The following is a 25,528-nucleotide window of genomic DNA, read 5'->3' on the forward strand; positions in this document are numbered from 1 at the left end:
GGTGTGATTATAAAAGGGCAACACTAGGTACCTTTGTGGTGACAGGAACATTCTGTACCTTGAACATGTATCAATGTCAATTACCTGGTTGTGACCCTGTACATAGAGCTTCCAGATGTTACCATTGAGGGGGAAACTGAGCAGAGGGTACAGAGGTCTCTCTGTATTGTTTCTTACAACTACATGTTAACGTACAATTGTCTCAAATTAAAAAGTTTAACTTAAAAAAAAATCTGGAGATTGGACAGCAACTAGAATTGAGCAAGATACCTCCTTTCTTTTTCTTTTTTTTTTTTAACCTTTTCAGAGAAGAACAAAAGCCCCAAGGCAGTGGGCCAGTTGGGTCAGGAATTTGTTCCATATGTGCAGATCCGAGAAAAATAATCTCTCACCCACAACTTTAGCATTCAGAACCCACTGCCAAGCATTCGCTGTCCAGTCTTGCCTGTCTTGGAATTTTCTCTGCTGTTATCCCCTCTTGCTCCTACATTTACCTTCCCAACCTTAAAATTCAAAATACTGACACAAATACACACACCCAAAACCAGAAATGACTTCTAAATGGCAGTGTGATACACTCTGCATTTTGGAAACCATCTCTTATACTTTCGAGTTCATGCTTTCCATAAATTTCCAAAATTCCCACATCTTATTGGCACAGGGATAGAATTTCATCCTTTGTGGTTCGTTGATGACAAGGCAGGTGTTCTCTATTCTAACTTGGGCCACACACTAAATAAGGGTCTAACTGTAATCATCCCACGCAGAGGAGCTGGCGGACTTTCCCTTCACCTTAGGAGAGACCCCATTGACTTTTCCCATTTTGAGCGCTAGGAAGCCCCTCAGAAATGAACAGCAATAAGTTAGCTGTCTTCTCCTGGCCTGTCTGTTGCATTTGTTTTCCCTGAAAAGACCAAATAGCTTTGTTAGGATAAGAGTCATGGCATGGTCGGACTCTTTTAACAAAGCACATTTTGTTTTCCCTCAACCTCTGGAAATTTCAAATCCTCTTTCTTTGAACAAACTCAGAATTCTGGCATCCCATATGTGGGGCACAGCAGAACTTCTGTCCTAGCTCCAAAATCGCCCCCAAAGGCTGCTTCCTTGTCTGGCCATAAAACCGCAGGCACATAACGGATACATCAGAATGAAAAAAGAGTTGTAAAAATATTGCCAATCATGCCATACCATTGAAAGGAAGAGTTCTTTTTTCAATGCTGCATATCAGCCAATAAGGCGTCTGCTCAATGCAAGGTTAAAGCATTCTCCTTGCAAAGAGCCAGGAATTACAGCCTCTTGCCAGCGGCTCCTAGCTTTTCGGAGAAGAGTACGCTGCTGGGATCTGAACCTAGGTTTTCCTCCCAGGAGTTGACTCAGCTATCTTTGGATCTTCAGAATGAGCTGTATCTTGAAGTCCAATCTCCCTGTAGCAGCTTGGAGATACTGAAACACTCCAGTTGTAGATCACAGTCTTTAGTGTGGGAGGTCCACAGCTTTCTAGGAATAAAGCAGCTTGTAAGCAGCTTGTCAGCAGAAGGTCACAGAGGATGATTCCTTAGACAGATCCTACTTGATGTCAGCCTTCCAGAGTGCCCTCCACCAACCACTGTCTCAATTAGGGGTCTCCAGTTGGGCTCAGGGCCTTCCCAGAGGCACCGGAGGGAGGCCAAGAGCCTGCCCAGTTCAACTCCCTCAGGGGACCAGAGGCATGACTGCTGGGAAGCAAAGAGCTGAGCACACACCAGGGAAACCAAACCCAAATGAGGTTATCTGGCAAGAAAATGTCATACTGCACCGAATCTTGGGTATTGGATATGGTACAACGCATTCCTTGCCTTAAGAAAGGCAGACTACAAATGACCCATATTGTATATAAAAGGGCTTTTGAAAAATTGTAGCTGGCTGATAAAGGGATTTTGGTGGGATATATTAAGAATGCTAATGATGTTATAAACTTCTTATGGTCGTGTGATTTGGGCTTCTATAAAAATAAAAGAGAATCCCAAGAGACTATTTTATAATTAAATAAAAATTCAGTTCTTTTCATACAAACTGGGCCTAACCCTCTCTTCTAGAATACTCCTTGATTCATCTGCTACTACCTATAGAAGTAGACAGATTGACCTTTCTATTCTAGAATAGTCATAGTGTTAATGTATAAAAGAAATTTTTAAAAATGACATGAGACAAACTACATATGAGAAATACCACATTCACTGTACTTCTGTGAAATATTTTTGATAACTCTTTTTCACTTATCCTTTTATCCATTTTAAATCAGATATCCTTGAAAATAGAGTAGTTGGAATAGAAGAATGTCTCCTTTGCTCATAAGTATGATTGATAATGAAATGTAGCAGAATGTTCACGAAGCAGGAAAGCAGCACAGAGGATGGTATCAGATTCACTTAGAGTCCAGGGTTCGAGTTTATTGCTCAGATCATACTGAAAACTGGAACCCTGCTTTACACGTGTCCTGTTTGTAGTTTGTTATTCCTTTGACCACACAAAGAAGGAACGCAGTAACATGTTAAAAGTGTAAAAAGGGTAATATGAAATCTAAATAAGACTTTGGCAATGGCAAGATGGTTGCTAAGATCTCCCTCAGAAGATGGATAATCATTGTCTAACTTGTGCGGAAATCTTTTCAAACTCTAACATTTTCAGCAGAGTCTGTTAGAAGTCTTGGTAAGTGGACAGAACTTGTTAAAATGTGCAGGAATGTTTGCATAGCCTTTGCCCATGAGTTTTCTGTTTGAGCCATGTGGTCCCTAGAATGCTGATCTGGCAACAACTAACACTGCTCGTGGGATCCCAGCTGTGGGGTTTGGTTTACAGAGGAGTCCACTTACAAACAGTTTGGGGGCTGTCTTAGTAACTAGATTCCTTGATGGAGAAAGTCATGCTGAATTCCACTCACCTGGGAAATAACCTAGTGACGTTCTAGAGCAGAAGCTAATTTTCTTCATAATTGTTTTTTCCCTAACCAATCTACTATGGGCAATAAATCCAGGTAAAATATCCAACTTGAAAATATAGTTGGACTATTTGCAGATGATGATATGATACACAGAGAATCCTAAAGATGTTACCAGAAAACTACTAGAGCTAATCAATGAATTTGGTAAAGTAGCAGGATACAAAATTAATGCACAGAAATCTCTTGCATTCCTATACACCAATGATGAAAAATCTGAAAAAGAAATTAAGGAAACACTTCCATTTACCATTGCAACAAAAAGAATAAAATACCTAGGAATAAACTTACCTAAGGAAACAAAAGACCTGTATGCAGAAAACTATAAGACACTGATGAAAGAAATTAAAGACGATACAGACGGAGAGATATACCATGTTCTTGGATTGGAAGAATCAACATTGTGAAAATGACCATATTGCCCAAAGCAATCTACAGATTCAATGCAATCCCTATCAAACTACCACTGGCATTTTTCACAGAACTACAACAAAAAATTTCACAATTTGTATGGAAACACAAAAGACCCCGAATAGCGAAAGCAATCTTGAGAAAGAAAAACGGAGCTTTAGGAATCAGGCTCCCTGACTTCAGACTATACTACAAAGCTACAGTAATCAAGACAGTACGGTACTGGCACAAAAACAGAAAGATAGATCAATGGAACAGGATAGAAAGCCCAGAGATAAATCCATGCACATATGGTCACCTTATCTTTGATAAAGGAGGCAAAAATATACAATGGAGAAAAGACAGTCTCTTCAATAAGTGGTGCTGGGAAAACTGGACAGCTACATGTAAAAGAATGAAATTAGAATACTCTCTAACACTGTATACAAAAAAGAAACTCAAAATGGGTTAAAGACCTAAATGTAAGGCCAGACACTATAAAACTCTTAGAGGAAAACATAGGCAGAACACTCTATGACATAAATCACAGCAAGATCCTTTTTGACCCACCTACTAGGGAAATGGAAATAAAAACAAAAATAAACAAATGGGACCTAATGAAACTTAAAAGCTTTTGCACAGCAAAGGAAACCATAAACAAGATGAAAAGGCAATCCTCAGAATGGGAGAAAATATTTGCCAGTGAAGCAACTGACAAAGGATTAATCTCCAAAATACATAAACAGCTCAAGCAGCTCAATATTAAAAAAAAAAAAAACCCAATCCAAAAATGGGCAGAAGACCTAAAGAGACATTTCTCCAAAGAAGATATACAGATTGCCAACAAACACATGAAAAGATGCTCAATATCACTAATCATTAGAGAAATGCAAATCAAAAGTACAATCAGGTATCACCTCACACTGGTCCAGGATGGCCATCATCAAAAAATCTACTAACAATAAATGCTGGAGAGGTTGTGGAGAAAAAGGGAACCCTCTTGCACTGTTGGTGGGAATGTAAACTGATACAGCCACTATGGAGAACAGTATGGAGGTTCCTCAAAAAACTAAAAATAGAACTACCATATGACACAGCAATCCCACTACTGGGCATATACCCTGAGAAAACCATAATTCAAAAAGAGTCATGCACCACAACGTTCATTGCAGCTCTATTTACAATAGCCAGGACATGGAAGCAACCTAAGTGTCCATCAACAGATGAATGGATAAAGAAGATGTGGCACATATATACAATGGAATATTACTCAGCCATAAAAAGAAACGAAATTAGGTTATTTGTAGTGAGGTGGATGGACCTAGAGTCTGTCATACAGAGTGAAGTAAGTCAGAAAGAGAAAAACAAATACCATATGCTAACACATATATATGGAATCTAAAAAAAAATAAATGTTATGAAGAACCTAGGGGCAGGAAAGGAATAAAGACACAGATGTAGAGAATGGACTTGAGGACACAGGGGGTCATGGGTGGAGGGTAAGCTGGGATGAAGTGAGAGAGTGGCGTGGATATATATACACTACCAAATGTAAAATAGCTAGCTAGTGGGAAGCAGCTGCATAGCACAGGGAGATCAGCTCGTTGCTTTGTGACCACCTAGAGGGGTGGGATAGGGAGGGTGGGAGGGAGATGCAAGAGGGAGGGGATATGGGGACATATGTATACATATAGCTGATTCACTTTGTTATACAGCAGAAACTAACACAACATTGTTAAACAATTATACTCCAATAAAGATGTTAAAAAATAAAGGGGAATAATAATAATAAAAATATATATAGTCGGTTCCAGGAAAATACAATATGGTTCCAGGACCATCCATGGATACCAAAATCCACAGATGCTCAAGTCCCTTATACAAAATGGTGCAGTTGGCCTTCCGTATCTGCAGGTTCTGCATCCGTGGATTCAATCAACCGTGTATTGAATTTGATCCAGAGGGCTGACTATTCCTTAAAGCCTTTTCTTTTCTTTTCATAGTTATACATGTCTATAGCTCTTAATTTTGCAAGATTCTTTCACATATACCAGGGGTCTCCAACCCCCGGGCTGCAGACTGCTACCAGTCTGCGGCCTGCTAGGAACCGGGCGGTACAGCAGGAGGTGAGCGGTGGGTGAGCAAGCGAAGCTTCATCTGCCGCTCCCCATGGCTCACATTACCGCCTGAACCAAGCACCCCCGCCCCGTGGAAAAACTGTCTTCCATGAAACCGGTCCCTGGTGCCAAAAAGGTTGGGGACCACTGACATATACCATCTCACGTAGATCTTGAAATCATAATTCTTCTACTGCTAGAGGTTCACTCTGCTTGCTTTTTGGCTAGCTGCTTTTCTCTCCTTTGCATCTTTCCTTAGGAACCCTCATCTGGTACTAAGTTGCCGAGCCAAACTTCTAATTCAGAGTTTTTTCATTATTGTCTCCCTCCCTCACCACCTGCCCACAGGGAGGTTTTAAAGACATTTTCTGTGCCATACTACCCCCTACCCTAAAGAAATTAAATACAAAGGAATAGGATTTTGTTAGGGTTGTGTTTTGGAGGGCCACAGTCCATTCTAATACCCAATTTTCATCCCGTTGACATTGCATGCTCTGATTCAGTTGAGCAAACATCCATTATGGAGCATCTCCTAAGTGCCAGGGCTGTGCTGAGAGGTAGGGATACTTTGTCAGTTACAAAAAAAAAAAAAAAAAAAAAAAAAATTTTTTTTGCATAAGCCGAGAAAAAAAAAGAGGACCACTGATCCCATTCTTCAGGTGAAGAAACTGAGGCTCAGTGAGCTTGTGTGTTGTAGGAGATCACACAGCTAGTAAAGGACAGAGCTGGGATCCAAACTCTGGTCTTCTGGTTCCAAATCGCATGCTTTCCTATAAATCCATTCTGACCCATTCTACCTTTTCCTTCTCTTACGTGAGGCTTCCTTTGCATATTGTTTTAAAATTCAATTTCATATATTTGAAGCAACAGGGCACCAAGTATTGACCATCTTAAAGTTTTTCTTTCCACATGAAGTTCCTATTCATTCCTTTGCTCAACATTTATTGAGCACATAACAGCAGCTACGACTTACACACAGCAAGTATGCATCAGGTGCTGCGCTACGTATGTCACGTGCATCAGCTCATTTACTCCCAATAACCCTATGAGGGGTGCTATTTTTATTCCTATCTTACAGGTACATGAACTGAGGTTTGTGGCGGGGCTGGGATTCAAACTCAGATTTGTGGATTTCAGAGCTGGAGCTCTTGAGTGCCACCTATACACCTATTTTATCCCAGGCATTATGCAAGATGCTGAGGCTCTAATACACAGTGCAGCCCCCAAGGCACTTACAGACACAATAATTATATCATGGGGCTGTGAATGCAATGATATTGACAGGGAGAATGGAACAAAGGGGAAAAACGTATGACTGCTGTCCTCTTGGATATCATGTAGAGTTTGAGTTTTTCAAGAGTCACCTGGAAATCCTGTTAAAGTTCAGATTATGTTTTGATAGATCTTGGGTAAGGTCTGAGAGGCTACCTTTCTAAAAACTTCTAGGTGATGTTGATGCTGCTGATCTGGGGACCACACTTTAAGTTGCAAGGCAGGTGGTCTCTCCACTTCTGAGCTCTTTTCACAATCTGCTGGGTGGTAATCTGACCTGTGCTTAGTCAGATGGGCCACTCAGTCTATTTCAACTGGGATCATCTGAACAACTTACAGCTCAGACCTTGTTATCCAGGACAGATCAAAGCAAAATTGAAGAGGTAAATTCCATCCTTGGGGTACCTCATCATTTTCCTCTTGCTTCTCCTCTCTCTTCACATCCCTAATCTCCCAGTGGTCATGTACACATCCAGAGTTTTAGGTCCTTAGAGAAAGCTCTCTCCTTTCCAAGATGATACATACTTAATTGAATAACGAATCTGTGTAAATGGGTTAGAGTGTGATAATAGCAAACATTTGTTATTTCTTCTCTGCTGATCTGAACGGCTGGTTCTGAATCTTGTTACTTGAGCATTCTCAGTGAAGCCACTGTTAGTTTTCTCTTGTGTAGACCATTGATTCAGATGAAGCCACCGCACATACATCCAGTGTGCTGGAGAGTCACGATGACGCTCGGATGACCTGCCAAACACTGGCAAAAGTATACAAGGAGCTAAAAACTTCACTTTGCAAACACTAAAGATCTCCACAACACTACAGTGTACTTGGACCATCATTCTGCCTCAAAGTGTCAGGTTCAAAGTGATTTTTTTAAAAAATGTCTTTATTGGGGTATAACTGCTTTACAATGTTGTGTTACAAAGTGACTTTTGAGATTGCCAGCACTCTCTAACAACACTCCTGGACAAATCAGGGCCTTGCTAGCTGCACTTGCATTTTCAAACTGAGGGAAAAGAAGTGACCATCAAGGCCTGAGTATCGGGAGACTTCATTTGTGGTCAACTGTGTACTAAAAATGGATTTGTCAACCAATTTTTTTGAAACCCTATGCATCTTTCCGTGGGAAATACAAAGAGGCTAGAGGTTAAGATGTTGTTATAACTCAGTATCTTGATGGGTTAAAGGGACCACTGAGGGCTACTCAGAGAATCCGACTATCATTTGTAAACCTGCCTGGTAGAAGGAACATTGGACCTGGGATAACATTCCCTGAGGTTGAGGTTTTCCCAACTGTGTGGCGTTGGGCATGCCATTTAAACTCTGGGCCCTAATTTTTATGGTTTTCTGTAAAGTGCAGCTACTGAGAATGTTGCTGCTATGCGTAAAAATTCTTTAGCAACTGTAAATTTCTAGGTAAATGGAAAATACTTATGTTTATCATTATTACTGTTAAATAACTGAATTTGAATACATATCCCTCATCAACTGGGTCTGAGTATTAATTAGATTGTCAGGAAATATCAAAATAAAATCGACTCTAGGGAAACCCAATAGCTTCAACAGAATGGGAGAGAAAGCCTGAATGAAAGGGATCTTGTAGACGTGGCCTCGATGAACGGGACCCGAAGGAATCCTTTCAGCAGGACCCTTACTGGCCCTTCTGAAACCTATTTCGCTGCCTTTTTTGGAGGGGGCTGTAAGTCCGTGACCTCAGCAAACCCCACATTTTGACTATCACCTCTCTAAGGTTGGCAGCCAAGGAAAAAACAGCAAAAAACAAAACTTTATCTTTTGACCCCAAGTGGAACTTTTCTTGTAGAACCCTAGCTCATAAGACTGTTGGAGGGGTTTCAGGCTTTGTAGATATCACTTCATTTCATGCAGTGTTTAATAGTCTCATTTCTTTCAAGTCTTTTGGATCCTGAGAGGCTTATTTTTCTGCCTTCTTGTTGCTCCCCACCCCACAAAGTCCTTCCTCTCTGCTGCTTGAGGGGACTGCCAAGGCCGAGCTGTTAGCTGAGCCTTAAGGTAGGAAAAGTCTCCATGCCTCAGTTTTTCATCTAGAAAAATAATGGGATTTAAATGAGGTGACTGCCAAGGCTACGTGTGGCTCTAAAAATAGAGTTGACCCTTGAACAAGGTGGGGATTAATCCGAGTATAACTTACAGTTGGCCCTCTGTATCCAAGGCTCCTCTACATCCAAGGAGTCAACCAGCCAGGGACCATGCAGTACCATAGTATTTACTGTTGCAAAATCTCCAAGTATAAGTGGACCCATGCAGTTCAAACCCACATTGTTCAAGGGTCGACTGTACTTGGCATAATGAAGGGTCAATCCAACTTGGCATAATGAAAAGCACACAGAGAGTTAGGTACCGATGTTGTGAGACCACCTCTGCCAGAACACACTGATGATGCCAGACCTCCAAGATGGGTGGAACACACCTGCTGTGTTTATTCCCACCAGGAGTGGGAAGGCATCCTAGGGCCGTGTCTCCAGAGCCCGGCATGCAGTGACACTATGGCCCGGTCAGGGGAAGGCTTTGTTCATCATAAACCCCTCCTCAAGCACCATGTGGCATTAATGATGGTACCAGGGCCATAAAACAACAGTGGCAATGATTTTTCCCTCTGGCCACAAATGTTGACGTTTGGTCTTCCTACATTTTCTAGCACACAACTGCAGTCTTATAAAAGGGAACGACCGTTGTACCACGGGGTGCAGGCTTTTTTGTCTTTGCCTGTATCTGGAGGCAGCACAATACAACTCAATGCTAGACTGAGTCTGTGGCTCTGCTTTACCCACGTTCTCCCTTCCCTCTAACAGGATGTGATTATATGACATCTCCGTATCTCAGCCCAAGCTGATTGGTGGAGAGACGACCCAATGTCAATTACCACATGCACAGGGAAAAGTGAGCGCAGGAGGGTTTCTGAGTGGATGCTTTATAAAATGCGTCTGCTCTGCTAGAAATCCCATTGCTTTCCTATTTTGACGAGCTGCAATGGCATTCTCTGCATGTTAAGCGGAAGTTTGAATCTTACCACTGCATCTGCCTGTTACGACTTAACTCGATCATTCGATGTGCTAGTGGACTATCAAAACTGTTTTCCTCATGTTTTGAACAATGTGTAGATTCTCCAGAGGAAAAAGAAAATACAGTCCTCAGTGCATTTTCTAGGGTATTGTATTCTAAGAAAGCTGGATTAACAACAACCTTTCAGAGCACTGGGATAGCTTGTGGGGAAAGGATAAGTTAAAGACAAGAGCCCCTCTTTACTGATGAGTCGGGGCCACAGGTGAGTTGAGCTGTTTTGCATTACCCTTTAAGCAGAACTGGGACGAGAACCAGGTCCTTTGACAATCAGTTTAAACTGACTTATTGTTAATAATAAAAATAAGGACGAAGTTATGCCTAACTTGCAAAGATTTTAAGAGAAGATCCTTGTTTGAATAGGAGGTTAGAGACCACCATTGTTTTGGTCTTAACTCAGGTTTACTTTTCTTTTGAATATTTTGGTAGCTGTTGCTGCTGCTTCTTTGTTTATCATCTTTCTGGTTCTTCATATCTGGAATAATTTTAACTTACTCCTTTAATGTTTTAATATCTAGAGCCTCTACTCATGATCATTAGTAACAAACATTTGTATCGTTTTTTGGATAGAGGAATCAAGGTGTAAAACTCTCTCAACCAAATTCATACAAAATTATTAACATAATCAAGGTCCAAGGTTAGTCACAAGGTTATTTAACATTTTAAAACAAACCCCTCAACTGTGAAAAACAAACAAAAAATGCACATAGCTTTCAGAATCCAAGAGCAACCCTTAAAACACCACCAAGCCTCACAAGGATATGTTAAAAATCGCTTTCCTCTGGGATGGGCCACAACTCCCACAGGAAAATATGACTCAAATGGACTTAGGCTTGATGTTACAACATATAGAACACATGATTGTTCTACCCATGCTGCATGTCTCACCTGCGTCAGATTACTCAACAAGGTACACTCTGAAGGCATCAAATGACTTACAAACCCCACCCAAGGTCCAAAGTCTGGGCAAATTACCATGAATAGTATCATCACAGACACTCAGGTAAGCAGTTTGGAACAGAAAGACAACCTCATACACTCTTCCACAAGGGATAAACCTAACTCAGATTCACCATTCCTCTGGAGTTGGTGTCCATGGTGATGCCTAAGTACAGGGCTAGACTCCCAAGGGGGGCGGGGCAAGCCACACATTCTTTTTTTTTTTTTTTTTTAATAAATTTATTTATTTTTGGCTGCATTGGGTCTTTGTTTCTGCACGCGGGCTTTTCTCTAGTTGTGGCGAGCGGGGGCTACTCTTTGTTGTGGTGCACAACGCTTCAGTAGTTGTGGCACACGGGCTCAGTAGTTGTGGCTCACAGGATCTAGAGCACAGGCTCAGTAGTTGTGGCACACAGGCTCAGCAGTTGTGGTTCACAGGATCTAGAGCACAGGCTCAGTAGCTGTGGTGCACAAGCTTAATTGCTCTGTGGCATGTGGGATATTCCTGGACCAGGGCTCGAACCCGTGTCCCCTGCATTGGCAGGTGGATTCTTAACTACTGCTCCACCAGGGAAGTCCCACACATTCTTGGACATAATTATACTCCTTGTGGTCTGTGTGGCTAATTGTGAGAGCTGTTGGTAAGCAGTACCAGGAGCCTCTCGTTCCTTTCAAATATGACGAACAATAGCCCTGCAGGACAGATGTTTCTTGTTTCTGGGTACAGTTTGATTCCAAAGCCTTAATCAGTCTCCTGCTACTTCAAAACAGCAGCCTCCAGGGCTGAGCCTCCCTCCATCAGATTGACCATCCCCAAGTTCACGAAACACTCCTTCCACAATGAAAAGACTTAGTGGTTCATGAATACAGTGAAAGCTCCCCATGGTTCAGGTGTTGCTTAGTTTGAATGTGAGTTTAGAAACATCAGTATAGATGTACCTGCACTTTGTCTACAATTTAAAAACAAACATTTGAAAAGAAAAATCCCCAGGGTAGCAGTTTAGTTTTGCTCTGAATGTAGGGGGTGGATGAAATTTGTCATAGATGAGATGCAGGATGGGGGGGAAAAGTCCAACCTGAGATTTTTTTTTTTTTTTTTTGGCTGCACCTCGCGGCATGCAGAACTTCCCCCACCAGGGATCCAACCCGCGCCCCCTGCAGAGGAAGCACGGAGTCCTAACCCCTGGACTACCAGGGAAGCCCCATCCCGAGATTTTTATAGATTAAAAATTGTGATTTTTTTTTTAAATGGAAAAGCAACCAATGGTATGATTCAAGACAAAACTATTGTAACATCTGTCAGAATTAGAAGTTGTTTTGCAGCATTCCACTATCTATCATTTCTATCACCTACTAGTGTTCCGTATCTTTTCCCGTCAGATAACCAGTATCTCTGTGTCTCGCTAGACACTTACCCAAACCTGCCAGCTGCTCCACCTTCACGCCGAGTGTAAAGCGCGATTCCTCTCAGAGGTGTTGGTGTTGAATAGATATTAATATTTTAAGTAAAAGAAATAAAGTTCCAGCAGTGGACTTTCAGAAATTACTTGCAGACAGAGAATCATCCCCCACCCCGTAAGTTTTCCATAATAAAGACTGCAACAAATGGGACCCCCGAACTGCAGGCCAATGGCCAAGAGAGCCCTACCTGAGTACCCCATTTCCCAGCAGGAAGAAAAACTTACTTCTGCATTGCTTCATCTACGAAAGCAGTGGTGTTGGAAAACGATGAAACAATTCCAAATATAAAACTCTTACACGTCAAGTGCCGCACCAGGATCCGGGGATGTGGCAATGAATGCGCATCCATCACCATCTCCAACCAGTTTATGTGCTGGGGAGGCCCACACGGGGGGAATTAAAGGGCAACCACAAGGATCCACCTAACTTGTCCTGGATGGGTGGACCAGTGGGAGGTGGTGGGAAGCAATGGTTAGGAGGTTAGGAAAGACTTTGCAGAACAATGTTTCTCAAATTTAATCCACAACAATGACACCTGTGGACCTTATTAAAGGAAAGATTCTGATGGAGAATGTCTGGGGTGGAGCCTGAGCTTGGGCATTTATAAGATACTCCACTGGTCCCTGGAGAACACTTCGAGGGGTGGGGACCTAAAAGGATTAACACCTGTGGTAAGACAAAGGCTGGAAAAGGCATCCCAGGCAGTTTGAACTCACATTCAAACTAAGCAACACCTGAACCATGGGCAGCTTTCACTGTATTCGTGAACCACTAAGTCTTTTCATTGTGGAAGGAGTGTTTCGTGAACTTGGGGATGGACAATCTGATGGAGGGAGGCGAAATATGGTTGAATGCGAACACAGACAATAAGAGCTTTACACAAAAATAAAAATAGATTTGTGATAGTTGCATGAAGGTTGTAAGATGAGGAGTGCTTCCCCTCACGCCCCTCCCTCATTTTCTTCAGACCCTCACTAATGAATTTGTTTCTGTAATGAATTTGTTATGTAATGAATTTATTAAAACAACAACAAAACAAATGAGTTTCTCCTCCATGGGCTGCGGGGGGTGGGTAGAATTCTGCACTGGGGTTCCTTTAACAAAATGACCAGGCAGCTTCTTCCAATCTTGGATTATGTGATTGTTTGACACCAAGCTACTTAGTAACTGATTACAACAATTATATAGCGATGTGCTTATGATGGCAACATAAAAACGTGTTTTCAAAGGAATAATAATTTATTTTAATCCCACAAGGACTCAAAGGCAAAGAATATACAAATCAATTTTCACTGCAAAGTAAAGGAGCTGTTACAGTGGAGGATTACTGGACTGAATGTCAATATTATGACATAGTATGAGTGTGTTTCATGTTTGGTAATTGCAATCATTGTTGCTTTTGTTGTGGTCATCCATGTACAATGCTTGATGTCAGTCTATTTATCTCTTGTTAAAATAAAATACAGTGTGTGTGTGTGAAAAAAAAAAAAAAAAAGCAAGCAACCTCACACAATGGTGGGTGAGCTACCCCACTGCCCTTGGCTTCAGTTTTTCCATCAGTGAAATGGAGATAGCATCACAAAAGATTCTTGTGAGGGTTAAATGGGATGATGAATGCAAGAAACCAGTACTTAACAAATGACGGCTCTCTTTCTCCTTCCTCAGGCTTGAGGTCATCCTTAACTAGGCTTCTGAGACCCTGGCTCAGTCTCACCAGCCCTCCAGCTTTGCCTAATTTGGCCGCAGCAACAGTCTGGCAACCTCAGGAGGGTATAGTCTAATTTCTGAAATAATGAAAAGCCTCAAGACACATTTACTCCCTAAATAAAATCCACAGTTTAAATTATAAACAAGAACAAAACAAATTAAGAATGTTGGTAACTAAGTGAGAGCAATTTCATATGCTAAACTTGACAAAATAATTACAAAGCTACTACCCAGTAAAAAAAAAAAAAAAAAAAAGAATAGTGAAGGAATTCCCTGGTGGTCCAGTGGTTAGGACTTGGTGTGGCTTGGCTGAAAAAAAAAATAGAATAGTGGAAAACTTACTGATATTGAAAACAAACTTATGGTCACTAAAGGGGAAATGTGGGGGGAAGGGTTAAACTGGGAGACTGGGATTAACATATACACACTACTATATATAAAATAGATAACTAGTAAGAACCTACTGTATAGCACAGGGAACTCTACTCAATATTCTGTGATAACTTACATGAGAAAAGAATCTAAAAAAGAATGAATATATATACATATAACTGAGTCACTTTGCTGTACACCTGAAACTAATACAACATTGTAAATCAACTATACTCCAATAAAATTTTGAGAGAAAAAAAAAAAAGATGTACAAAGGATAAAAACAGTCTTAATCTGGTAAGACTGATACCTACTGCATAATTTGTGTCACTAATATTAAAAGCCAACTGTAGTCTGAACGTGCTATAGTAGTATTTATTCAATAAGATATCTGTGGTTAGTTAAGTATCCTAACATTATTGAGACCAATATCACAGATGCATTCTCACATGAGAGAATTAGCTCCAATATTTTAGCCAACTCAGATGAGCTATATAACAACTATTTGTCAGTGACAAAAAAGAACTAAACAAGAGGATACGTCCGGATCAGAAGAAAGTAATCCCTGTTTTAAAAAAAAAATAACATTTAAAATAAAATATTCCATATTAAATTTTTATGAACTTCTCATATCTTCATAAGTAAAGATAACTATTTTAGTAAAAATAAATAGGAAGTAACCTAAGAAATACATAGTAACCTTTCAAATAAATAAACAGTGATTGGAAATTAAAAAAAAAAAAGTTAGTTAAAAATACTGAAATGTGTTTTTATAACCCATTAGTAAATTTTTCCTGGGAAAAAAAATGCAGGAGGAATTGTATGGAATTCTGGCAGGAAAAGGCCTTGTGTCATTTGACTTCACAGAGCCATGAGTGGTACCCTGATGAGGAATTCATTGCTTGGTTCCCTAGGACACGTCGCTGTCCCCAGCCAGGAGGAGAACCTTAAGTTTCTGAGGCGAAGAAGGGAGAGTTGTGCTGGCCATGGACATCAAGGTGCATGTCTATGAGACATGTGCTCGATGGTTCCATAGATGGCACCGTTAAAATTACCACCACCTTTCTTCCAAATCAGGCGTGTCGTAGGAAACCACATCATGTAATATTTAGTCAACTGCCAGCTGTGTCTGAAGCAGGTCACTAAACAAATCATATGACCACATCACCATACACGACACAGTCATCACGAAAACCCACACATAAAATTATCTAATTTGATCCTTACGAGAATCTTGTGGGGCTTCCCTGGTGGCGCAGTGGTTAAGAATCCACCTGCCAATGCAGGCGACATGGGTTCGATCCCTGGTCCGGGAAGATCCCACATGCCACGGAGCAACTAAGCCTGTGCCTCACAACTACTGAGCCTGCGCTCTAGAGCCCACGAGCCACAACTACTGAGCCAGTGTGCCACAACTACTGAAGCCCACACGCCTAGAGCCCATGCTCTGCAACGAGAAGCCACCACAATAAGAAGCCCATGCACCGCAACGAAGAATAGTCCTCGCTCGCCACAACTAGAGAAAGCCCGCGCGCAGCAACGAAGACCCAAGGCAGCCAAAAATAAATAAATAAATTTATATATAAAAAAAAGAATCTTGTGAGACAATTTCAGACCCCACAGTCTCTATTTGACAGATGAGGAACAGTTTGAGGGATGGTGATGAAGGATGTTAAGGTCTCCAAAATCACCCAGTTCCATCAGCTGCAGAACTGGTTATAAACATCAGGCCTTATGATGTTCTTGCTCCAACATCCAGAATTCTTTCTACGATACAACCCTATAACTTCTAAAAAACAAGCAGGCAAGCATAGAGAAGGGAGGTTTTTGAACTCAAAAGGGATTAAGATCTATGGGACCTTTTAAATTACTTTTTAAAACTTAGAATTTCATAAGTGTAGTTTGGAATTTGCCATAGGTCCAAACTGTATGTCCTTTGTTCAGTTTTAGAGGAACCTAGGGATACCATGAATGTGTGGTGTTGGATTATAAATATTCTTATGTAAGTTGCAATAAATGAAGTAAAAAAGCACAAAAAAGATTTATTGGTGATTTGAGGGCCAGGAACTATTTGCCACCTAATTCATTCAAGGACAACCCAGAATGTTTTAATAGGCTGTTGAATTAGTTCTAGTGAGAGTCTTTTTTAAACTTACATTTGTCTTATTTTATTACATATGCTCATTATGAAACAATATTAGAAATGGTCATTTAGAATTTTCATATGAATAAAACAGAAATACAATAATTGCCTATCTTGAAGATATTTGATCAAAATAAACCATTCCTTCCTGTGTGTTAAAAGAAACAGTTTGTTAAGGATTATTGCAACGTGATATTAAACATAAAGACTAATTTATGGTGAAAAAGTGGATCCTTTAGCTCAGGGCTTCTCAAACTTCAATGTGTATACGAATGACTTATGGATCTTGTTAAAGTGAAGATTCTGATTGAGAAGGTCTGGGGTGGAGCCCAAAATTCTGCATTTCAAGGCATCCCAGGCAATGCTGAGGCTACAGGTCCCAGGACCTCACTTGACTAGCAAGGCGTCACTGGAATCACCTGAGATTGAACTTCAATCAACAATGTCCTGGGGACATGGTTGATGGGTTTCTCATGTTACCCCACTTGAGCTAACAATTTACCCATTAAAGTATCTACTTTATTAAAAGGTCTGTGAAAGAATAGAAAGTACCTTAAGATATCTTACAAATAAAAAATTGCTAATTTTCGAGATCTGGCTTTACTTTTTATTTCCCTTCTTAATTAAGCAAAATGTGCAGAAAACTTCCGATAATGGCTTGATTTTTCTCTTTAGTAGGTGAAGGCAGCTCAGATATTTTATTACCCCAGAAATAGAGTCTCGGATCAGATATTTTACAGACCAGGAAAGCTAGTCATTTTGAGATTATGAGATAAAAGTAGGATTGTAAAATTTAGCAAAAACAAAAAGAGAAAACAAAAATAAAACAAAACTTCAATCAACCACCATCAAAAAGATGGGATGCCCAGTTAAATTTGAAATTTAGATAAAAGATAAATTTTTTCAGTATGAGAATACCCCATGCAATATATGGGACATACATATACTAAAAAAAAAAAAAATCATTGTTAATCTGAAATTCAGATTTAACTGGGCGTCCTGTGTTTTATGCAGCAACCATTGCTAAAAACATACCCTAGATTCTAACTTACATTTAGGTGTTAAGGGAGCAGATGCTGGGATGAAGAATTAACAGACCCACTGACAGTGTTGCTTAAACATTCCAACTGCACAGGGAATTGCTTTCTGGACTTGGCAATACCACATGGAGCACTTGGTTATTACTGCTGTTGATTCATGGAAATTCCTTTTAAGAGATTTGTGCCCAAAAGACCACACTTAAAAAAAATCATGATAGAGGGCAAGCTGAAAGTGAAGCTAACAGGAGTCTTATATCAATAGCTCCCTTTCTGGGGAAGGACCAGGTGGTGCAAAGCAGGAAAGTGTTTCTTCTAGTTGCCTGTCTTTTCCACTTCTGGAGAACTGAAGATTCTCAGTGAGAAAATGGAGATAGTGGTTTCTTACACTCATGAGAAGTTCTTAATACATCACATTTTGGCAGGTTGGTTAGATTTAACATTATCTTTGAAGGAAGGAAAGTGTAAGGTGATTGCAGGCACTCTCTCCCTTCTTGCTTATCAGTTGCTGAAAGCCGACTTTACCAGCTTTTAAAGACGGTAATTTAGTCCTCTGATTTCACTTTTAAGTACGACAGCCAATAAAAAGTTTCAGATAGTTAAGCAAAAAAAAAACAGGAATTACCTCATTTTCCAGCTGCCTTTTCTTGCTTATTTTCCCTTCTACTGACTTCAAATACCAATAGTCATTCCTGCCATGATGTTTATAATTAACTCTAAGTTAGAACCAAGGTTTGTGGGTTAGCAAAATGCTTTTGAGTGTTTTGCCCCTGCTTAAGCAATTGACAATTATGAATTCCCTATTCTGGTAAAAATATAGTCAATCCAATTAGTTCCTAATTTTAGGAACTACTTTGGAGAGAACTATGAGTGATATATGTATGGCAGACACTATATCAAACAAAATGTATTTCGTAAAAATTTAGGGAAATCTAAATGACGATTAGGGCGGAAAGTTAATTTTACTTGGACTAGTTCCTTACCTAGTCAGCACAGGAGTTAGACAATCTGTCTTGTGTTATCCCCCTCCTCCCCTTCCCCAATTACTCCATCAGGAACACTAGTGGGTTAAGTTACCTTGGAAGTTAGTTACCTACAAGCCATTACTACCAACAGTCCTAGGATGGGATTAAATACACTTACAATTTGTTTTTGTTTTCAGAAATGATTTACCTGACCTCAGGCACCTCAAAATTTACATTACTTATAATGCAATGTTTGATTTTTTTGGTCTCTAAATTGCAGGTGTACTGATTCTGGAAGGGATGAAGAGGACACAAATTATATATAACCCTTAAAACTGCTCTATTAATCTAAGTGAAACTCACTTGCAAATAGCCTGTGGCATTAACAAGTCATCAAAAAGAGGAAGTTCTCTTAACTGAAGGAAATTTTATGAGAGGCAACACTTACAGTAAAAAATTAAGACAAGTTCCTATCAATGTAGTTGTCCTTTCAAATATTCCTTCTAGAATCTTAAGACTAATCTGTCCAGCCTTTAGCAGAAGCCATATAATTTGAATTTCTGGATCATAATCTGATCTGTTTTTGAATTTAGAAATTTCAAACTAAATTGTCCATGGCATACTGTCAGCCTTTAGTGATATAAGTGGCTATATGTATATCTGCTTATTACCTAATGATCATTGCCTTTGTAAGTAGCAAGCAATTTACCTTAAATGTATACTTTAGAAGAGTGGTGCTATTTCCCAAAGCAGCAAGTTTCCACATCATGTTTTAAGTGTATGAAGTGACAGTCAATGAAAAACATCTAAATCTGAATAGATCCTCAAATTATGCATTAATATACTAAACCAAATAAGAATACAAATGCCCTCCTAGGGTGGAGGAAAAGGAAGTTTCTACGGCTAAAGAATTGAGGCAAGTGTGACCATGGGCTTGTTGTCAAGGGTATGTTTTCCTATTTTCTAGAGCTCTGGAAACGGTGATGTAGCTCAATGTAAGTTAGTATTGCACTGTTTGGGCTGTTTAGGTTCAGAAGTTTTACGGCTCACCACATCACTAAAATTCACATATTATTTAGAAATGTACTGCTTTTGCAAATATGCTCAACAGGGGAATAAATACACAGAAAAGGGGAATGTGAAACTAAACTATCTTTGGAGATTAGTTGCCCTATGTTTGGAAACAAATTTTTTCCCCTTCTCTAAAGGCGAAAAAAACTGAAAAAATACCAAGGTTTTCAGTGAGCAAATTCTCATTTAAATCGGAAGTATACTGAGTTGGAATAAACCCAGGGTCTGCAAACCTTGACTGTAAATATTCAGTAAATATTTCAGGTGTTGTGGCCCATACAGTCTTCGGTGCAACTATTCTATTCCACTGCAACAGCACAAAAGCAGCCACGGACAACATACATGTAAGTATGACTGTAGTCCAACAAAACTATTTTGGACACTTAAATTTGAATTTCACATAATTTTTCAAGGGTCCACAAATGTTTTTCTTCTCTTGCTCTATTTTCAACCATTAAAAAATACAAAAACCAATCTTAATTCATAGGCTATACAAAAAGAGACATTGGGTCATAGGTGGCTGATCCCTGATCGAGTTTGCTGATCTGTTGATCGACTCATGGGTTTCAACTCAACCTAAGCTTAATGCCATTGCATGAAGCTTGTCGGTAGTCATTTCTGAAGTGTGTAGATTATTAGGTTTGTTGGAAGCAAATTTACCGATAATTCTATTCTATGAGGCTCTGGTGTAACAAACCACAATTTTGAATACTTCTCTTAAAATTTGTGGTTATAGATTTGGAGCAAAAAACTTGTGCAATTAACAGATTTGAAATACTTTAGCCAGATTGTCCTGATGAAGGAGAATAAGTTCACTTTAAACACTTAGGATGGTTGCAGGTGAACATGTAAAAGAGTTGGATTTGTTCTTTGTGGTCTCCAGTAAGTGAATGCTGCTGAGAGCCTCCTGTGAATGGAATGTGCTACCAGGAAGACAGTGAAGCATCAGTTGAAGGACTATTTAGTAAAGATGCTGTACAGGGCATTTAAGCTTTTGCTGGATGATATGACTAACATTTAAGAACCCTCATACAAGTTAAAAATTCTTACTTTGCTTATCTGGATAAGACGCCAACGATGGCTCCAATTGTTTGGGGTTGGCCTAGTTCAAAGGTTGATAATCTGAGAATAAATGAGAGCATGATACAGGTGAAGAGTTTCTCCTACTTTAAGAAGGGATGATATAATTAGAACTGAGCTTGCCTACCCAAAACCTCCAGACAAGATTACATCAAAGCTAGTCAAGAAATAGCAGGATGATAGACCAGACCCTGGAAAAGGAGTGAGGGCTCCAGATTTCTCCCCACTTTGAAGATCATTTAATTTCTGGACCTGTGCTATTTGGCACTTGGGAATACTATCTACCCAGCTGTGTTTAGGCCCTGATAGGTTAATAAGATCAACGGGCTGTATAGATTTAAAGTAATAAGACTGGGTGGTTCTCATCTGTTCTCAAAAACTTCAGAGCTTCTAAAGTTGAGGCGATACCCTTTCTTTGTACCTCGCCCTCTTGGCCCACTTGTAAATATCACAGAGCTAGTTTTGTACTATCCTCTCATGAACAGTTTCTGATTAATCTGAATTAGTCCCATTTTTCTAGACTATGTTTCAGCCTTTCAGTATCTTACACCTTCCCTAAAACGAGTTGAAATTTCAGAAGTGCATTCCCAGAGAATTTTCTCAGCTACACAGAAATGAGAACGAGTTCATTTACATCATTTTGGCTTTCGGAAATTCTTATTAACATTTATTTTTGCTGGTATCCAGCAAGCAATACATCCAAATTTCCATTTTTAAATATGCTGGATATTTAAATACATTTGTGCTATTTTTAATGTAGGTAGAAGACAATAAAAGCTGTCTAACTATTAATCTGCCATTTATCCTACTCTGAAATAACTCTCCTAGCTTAATTAGTTCCTTTTGGAAAAAATACGTATTTTTTCCATAATAATGGGTAGAGAGTGAAATTTTCATGAAGTGAATCTTGGGTCCATGAGAGTGTAGTTAAGTATTATAACAATTATTAATTATTCTCAGGATGCTAAATTGCTTTATGTAAAAATGTAAGCAAACAAATGAGCTACCATTTTATGGCTCTTAAGAACTGTAACAGAACTTTGGCTCCTACATATCCAGAATGTCTGTCTTGGAATAAAATAAGAATGAATGTACTCAGGATGCTTTGCTTATAAATATTCTCCCCACCTTCTGATAATGTTCAGTACAAACACAAAAGGCCTGTGCTCTGTGCTATAGGGGCTGTAGACATTAAAGGCCCCTTCTAGATAACAGAATACCAAGCAGGGTACATAGGTGTTATGAGGGGTTCAAATAAAGTTCAACAGCTGATGATATTGAATGCTTGCTATGTGCTAGGCATGGTTGTTCCCCCTTAAAGAAACTGAGAATGCAGAAGAAAGCGTTTAGGCAAGAGAGTTATGATGATATAAAGAATAATGAGGAAAAGAGATAACTGAAGTTAATAGTAATAAAAATAAGTATTTCATAAACTGTGTACATCTATAAATAGGCTATCTTATTAGGATCATGCCTTGAGGATGATTTTTTTTTTTAAAGTAAGAAACCTTTGGTTAATAACATAAGATTCCTCATAAAATGTTAGATGTAACCATTTCTATTTAAATAGATCCTTTAATTTACCTCTGAATGTGTAATCAAACAGTTATTTGACTTTTTTGTATTCAAAATTTGTTTTGCAGATTCATCCTCTCTGTCTCGCATAATTGAAATAACCCAAACCACTTTCCAACATTTTTTTTTTTCCTACATGCCTCCCACCAAGGAAATTACAAGACGTCTATCTAGTTGGCTTTGTGTCTCCTCTACTAACAGGAGAGAGCTTTACACCAAGCGGGTAGGCTAGGGTGCTGGAAAAGGGAGCGGCTCAAACAAGCAGACAGATCGTGATCAGATATTCAAAAGTGCTTTCAAAGGAGTGGAGTAGTGGGTGTCAATAAGCTACTCCATGTAATTACTTCCTATTCTCGGGATCCGCCTTTGAGTGCAGGCTTCTGACTCACCAGGCTGCTCCAAGTTAGTTTCTGCTGGGTTTCCCCACTGCCTGCTACACGTGAATCACCTCTGGAATGAAGTTTCTACGTATCCTTAACAACCGTGCAGAAACCAGGCACTGACAGTGAACTTCGATCTTTCTACTAGGGTAGATCTTCGATCTTTCTACCAGACCTTAGGCTGAGAGGGTGAAAAATGATGTGGCAGGTACCACCGCCAGCCAAGCTGCCAGGTGACAGTCCCCCCCCCCCCCGACCCCAGGCATTCGTAAGCAGCACTCCAGTTTCAGCGTGGTTTTCCCCACCCACCCAGGTAGTTAAACTGGCATTTTGTCTTGCAGCTTGCAGCTGCCGGCCACTGAACTCTGCCCTTGCCTCACTGGTTCTCAAATTTGGCTGCACAGTGGAATCACCTGGAGATTAACAAACACACACACATATACATATATACACACACACACACACACACACACACCCCCCACAACACAACAACCCCAAACCTCACTGTCATCTCAAAACAGTCTAATTTAAATGGGTTGGGACGACATACGGACATCAGGATTTTTCAAAGTTCCCCAGGCAGCAAAATTTGGGAAACTTTGCGTTGAAGAAGCATTGTTCTTCCCATGCAAGTGAAACTTGCCAGTTGAGCTTACCTAACGACCACTCGGTGGGCTCCCAAACCCCCTATCTTGGAGACCTACTGACAACCCCTAACCGGTATCTTAATTAATTTGGCAGCAAAGAACGCTAGCAAAGCAAGGGTCATTTCCAGAATGGAAGGTTGGCAAGGACCCCTGCCCGCCGCCCCCCCCTTGCTAATAACTAAGCTAAATTTAGTGCTTAAGCGAAGTATCTCAAACGTTGCTATTCTTTCGGTTACCTTTTGATCTCTGTTCTGTTTCATTCCACAGTGTCTTGTTCAGCAAAGTTGGAAGGCTCGGGTCCTTCAGATTAGAAGCAGGTGCTGCGTCAAACCTCAATCGAGAGGGGACTGCACTCTTCACCTCGCTGGGACCGAACCGCCGCGTCGCAGTGCGGCCCCCAGGGCAGATACTATGCTAATCAAGAAAGTTCTTCCGTCTCCTCGCGGGCGGGCGGGTGCAGGTTTGAACACTTAACCCTTGATTTTACGTGACTGCACTACAGTGCGTTTAATGACCTCCTCTTGCCTAGCGGGTCTGGACCACATTCCATGTTTTTGGAAAAGAAGAGGATGTGCGCAAGAGATGGAGAAACCCGCAGGGAGGGTACAGCAGTGTTGGCTGGTGCCCGGGTGAAGGGACGGCTGATGTTTGGAATATTAATTACTCCACGCGCTACTGGCCCAGCGAGGACTAGCAGAAGGGGGCTGGGGGGTTAAGACAAAGGCTCCTCCTGATCAAATGGCTGCAGCGCCCCTGCCTCCGAGGTTACAGCTCTGCCCTCTGCACTGGGCGGCCCTTGGCACGGGACTGGCAAACTGACTCAAGGGGGTGACCTAGTCCACTGGCCCTTTCGGGGTCTGAAAGTCTCATGACCGAGCGCTCCGGGTTCAGAGGGGAGGGTCTTTCCGTGCCCACCCCTCCTGCCCGCCCTTTGTGGGATTTCTGGTCACGGCCCAGCCCTTTGAAGGGTGAACTGAAGAATTTCTTATGCAAACAGAATGGGGAGTCGCGGAGTAGCTCCCGCCCTGAGCGCAGGGTGCCCCTTGCAGAAAACCACTTGAGATCAGAATAATAACCCGCTCTCTTTCCCACCCATCCGGCTCCCGCGTCCCGGGCGCCGGGAGCACAAGCGAGAGCCGGAGTCGGAATGCAGAGGTGGGGCTGGTCTTCGCTGGAGAAGCCCTGGGGGCGGCAGCTGGGCTGGGGGGGGGTCCAAGGTTTGATCCCCAGCCGGCTGTCGCCCGTGCGCTGCACTTCCTGGTCTGCCCCGAAGCGCACAGCCCCTGCCAGCGCCCCTAGTTCTCAGTCCCCGCGCCCCAACTCTGTCGCCTTGAGGTCCGCGCGCTACGGGCGCGCACTCGCAAGACCCCCTCCTTCTCCAGCGCCAAGAGTCCTGGCCAGCCCGGCTCTCACCCCCCGAGCCGATCCACTTTGCCTCTGCCAGCGTGGCAGCCCTGATTCCCTCCCCTTTCCCGGGGTGCGCAGCTCTGGGGCCCCGAAGGAGGGATGCGGCCCGTAGGAGCGCGGCGGGTGCACACCCGGGGGCCGCGGCGCCGACCCCTGCACAACTTCTTGCTGGGCTTGTAGACCCCCGGTCCCGCCGGCTGAGCGACGGGCTGACTGCAGCCCCCCGGCGGCGGAAGGAGGCGCGGCCAGCGTCTGCCCTGGGAGGGACTGCGCCAGGACTGGGGGTGTCCGGGTGCGCCAGGGCGGTACCGCTTTAAATGCACTTGACTCACCTGCTCCGGCGCCGTCGCCTCCTTCCTCTACTGACAGCTGGGGGCTTTGTTTTCTCCACCCACCCGGCCGGTCGCGCTCCGCCCCCTCCGCCACACGTGACTCGCCGTCTGCCACCGCCGCCGCCCAGCGGGGCCACTCGTGAGAGCCCGGCCAGGGCCACCCCTTCCCGGGGGGTGCGGGGTGCAGGTGGGGACCGCCGCCGCCGAGAGGCCTGGGCAGGTCCGAGGCGACCTGCCGGCGGGTCAGTCCCTAACGCTGATTAGGGTCCTAGGAAGCCAGGGTGAGTTGGTGACAAGGAATAAAGTGGCAGCCGGTGAAAGGAGCCGAACTGTTGGGCCCCAACCGAGAGGGAGGAGGCCGGCGCGGCTCAGAAAGGGGACTTAAGAGGCGACCCCACACCCTGAATTAAGTACCTGTAACTGGGGGCCTGCACACCAACCGGCTCGCATCTGCTTTTTACACCAAGTGTTTGTACTCATACCTGGGGAACAATGGATACTGCAGAGCAAACTAGTTTTGTCCTGAACATTATTAATTAAACTAGGCAATTCTAAGC

At 41.8% G+C, this 25,528-nt stretch overlaps 1 protein-coding gene across 2 annotated transcripts in view; it reads right to left on the reverse strand.

Annotated features, from left to right (window-relative positions):
- The window catches only part of MAPRE2 (microtubule associated protein RP/EB family member 2), a 163,302-nt gene extending 138,246 nt beyond the window's left edge, over nt 1-25,056 (reverse strand). The window contains exon 1 of one of the 2 annotated variants that reach the window (XM_082354397.1): nt 24,972-25,056. Coding sequence is in view for 1 of the 2 variants with exons in the window: in XM_082354396.1 (XP_082210522.1) it covers nt 23,469-23,492 (24 nt within the window). In the remaining variant the exon portion in view is untranslated. Of the gene's footprint in view, nt 1-23,468; nt 23,612-24,971 lie in introns of those variants that run through there. The other variant, XM_082354396.1, reaches the window with a different exon arrangement.
- Nucleotides 25,057-25,528: the final 472 nt, after the last annotated feature.

The sequence above is a fragment of the Balaenoptera borealis genome (genome assembly GCF_965194805.1).
Source record: "Balaenoptera borealis genome assembly, chromosome: 14".
NCBI classification, from domain to species: Eukaryota; Metazoa; Chordata; class Mammalia; order Artiodactyla; family Balaenopteridae; genus Balaenoptera; species Balaenoptera borealis.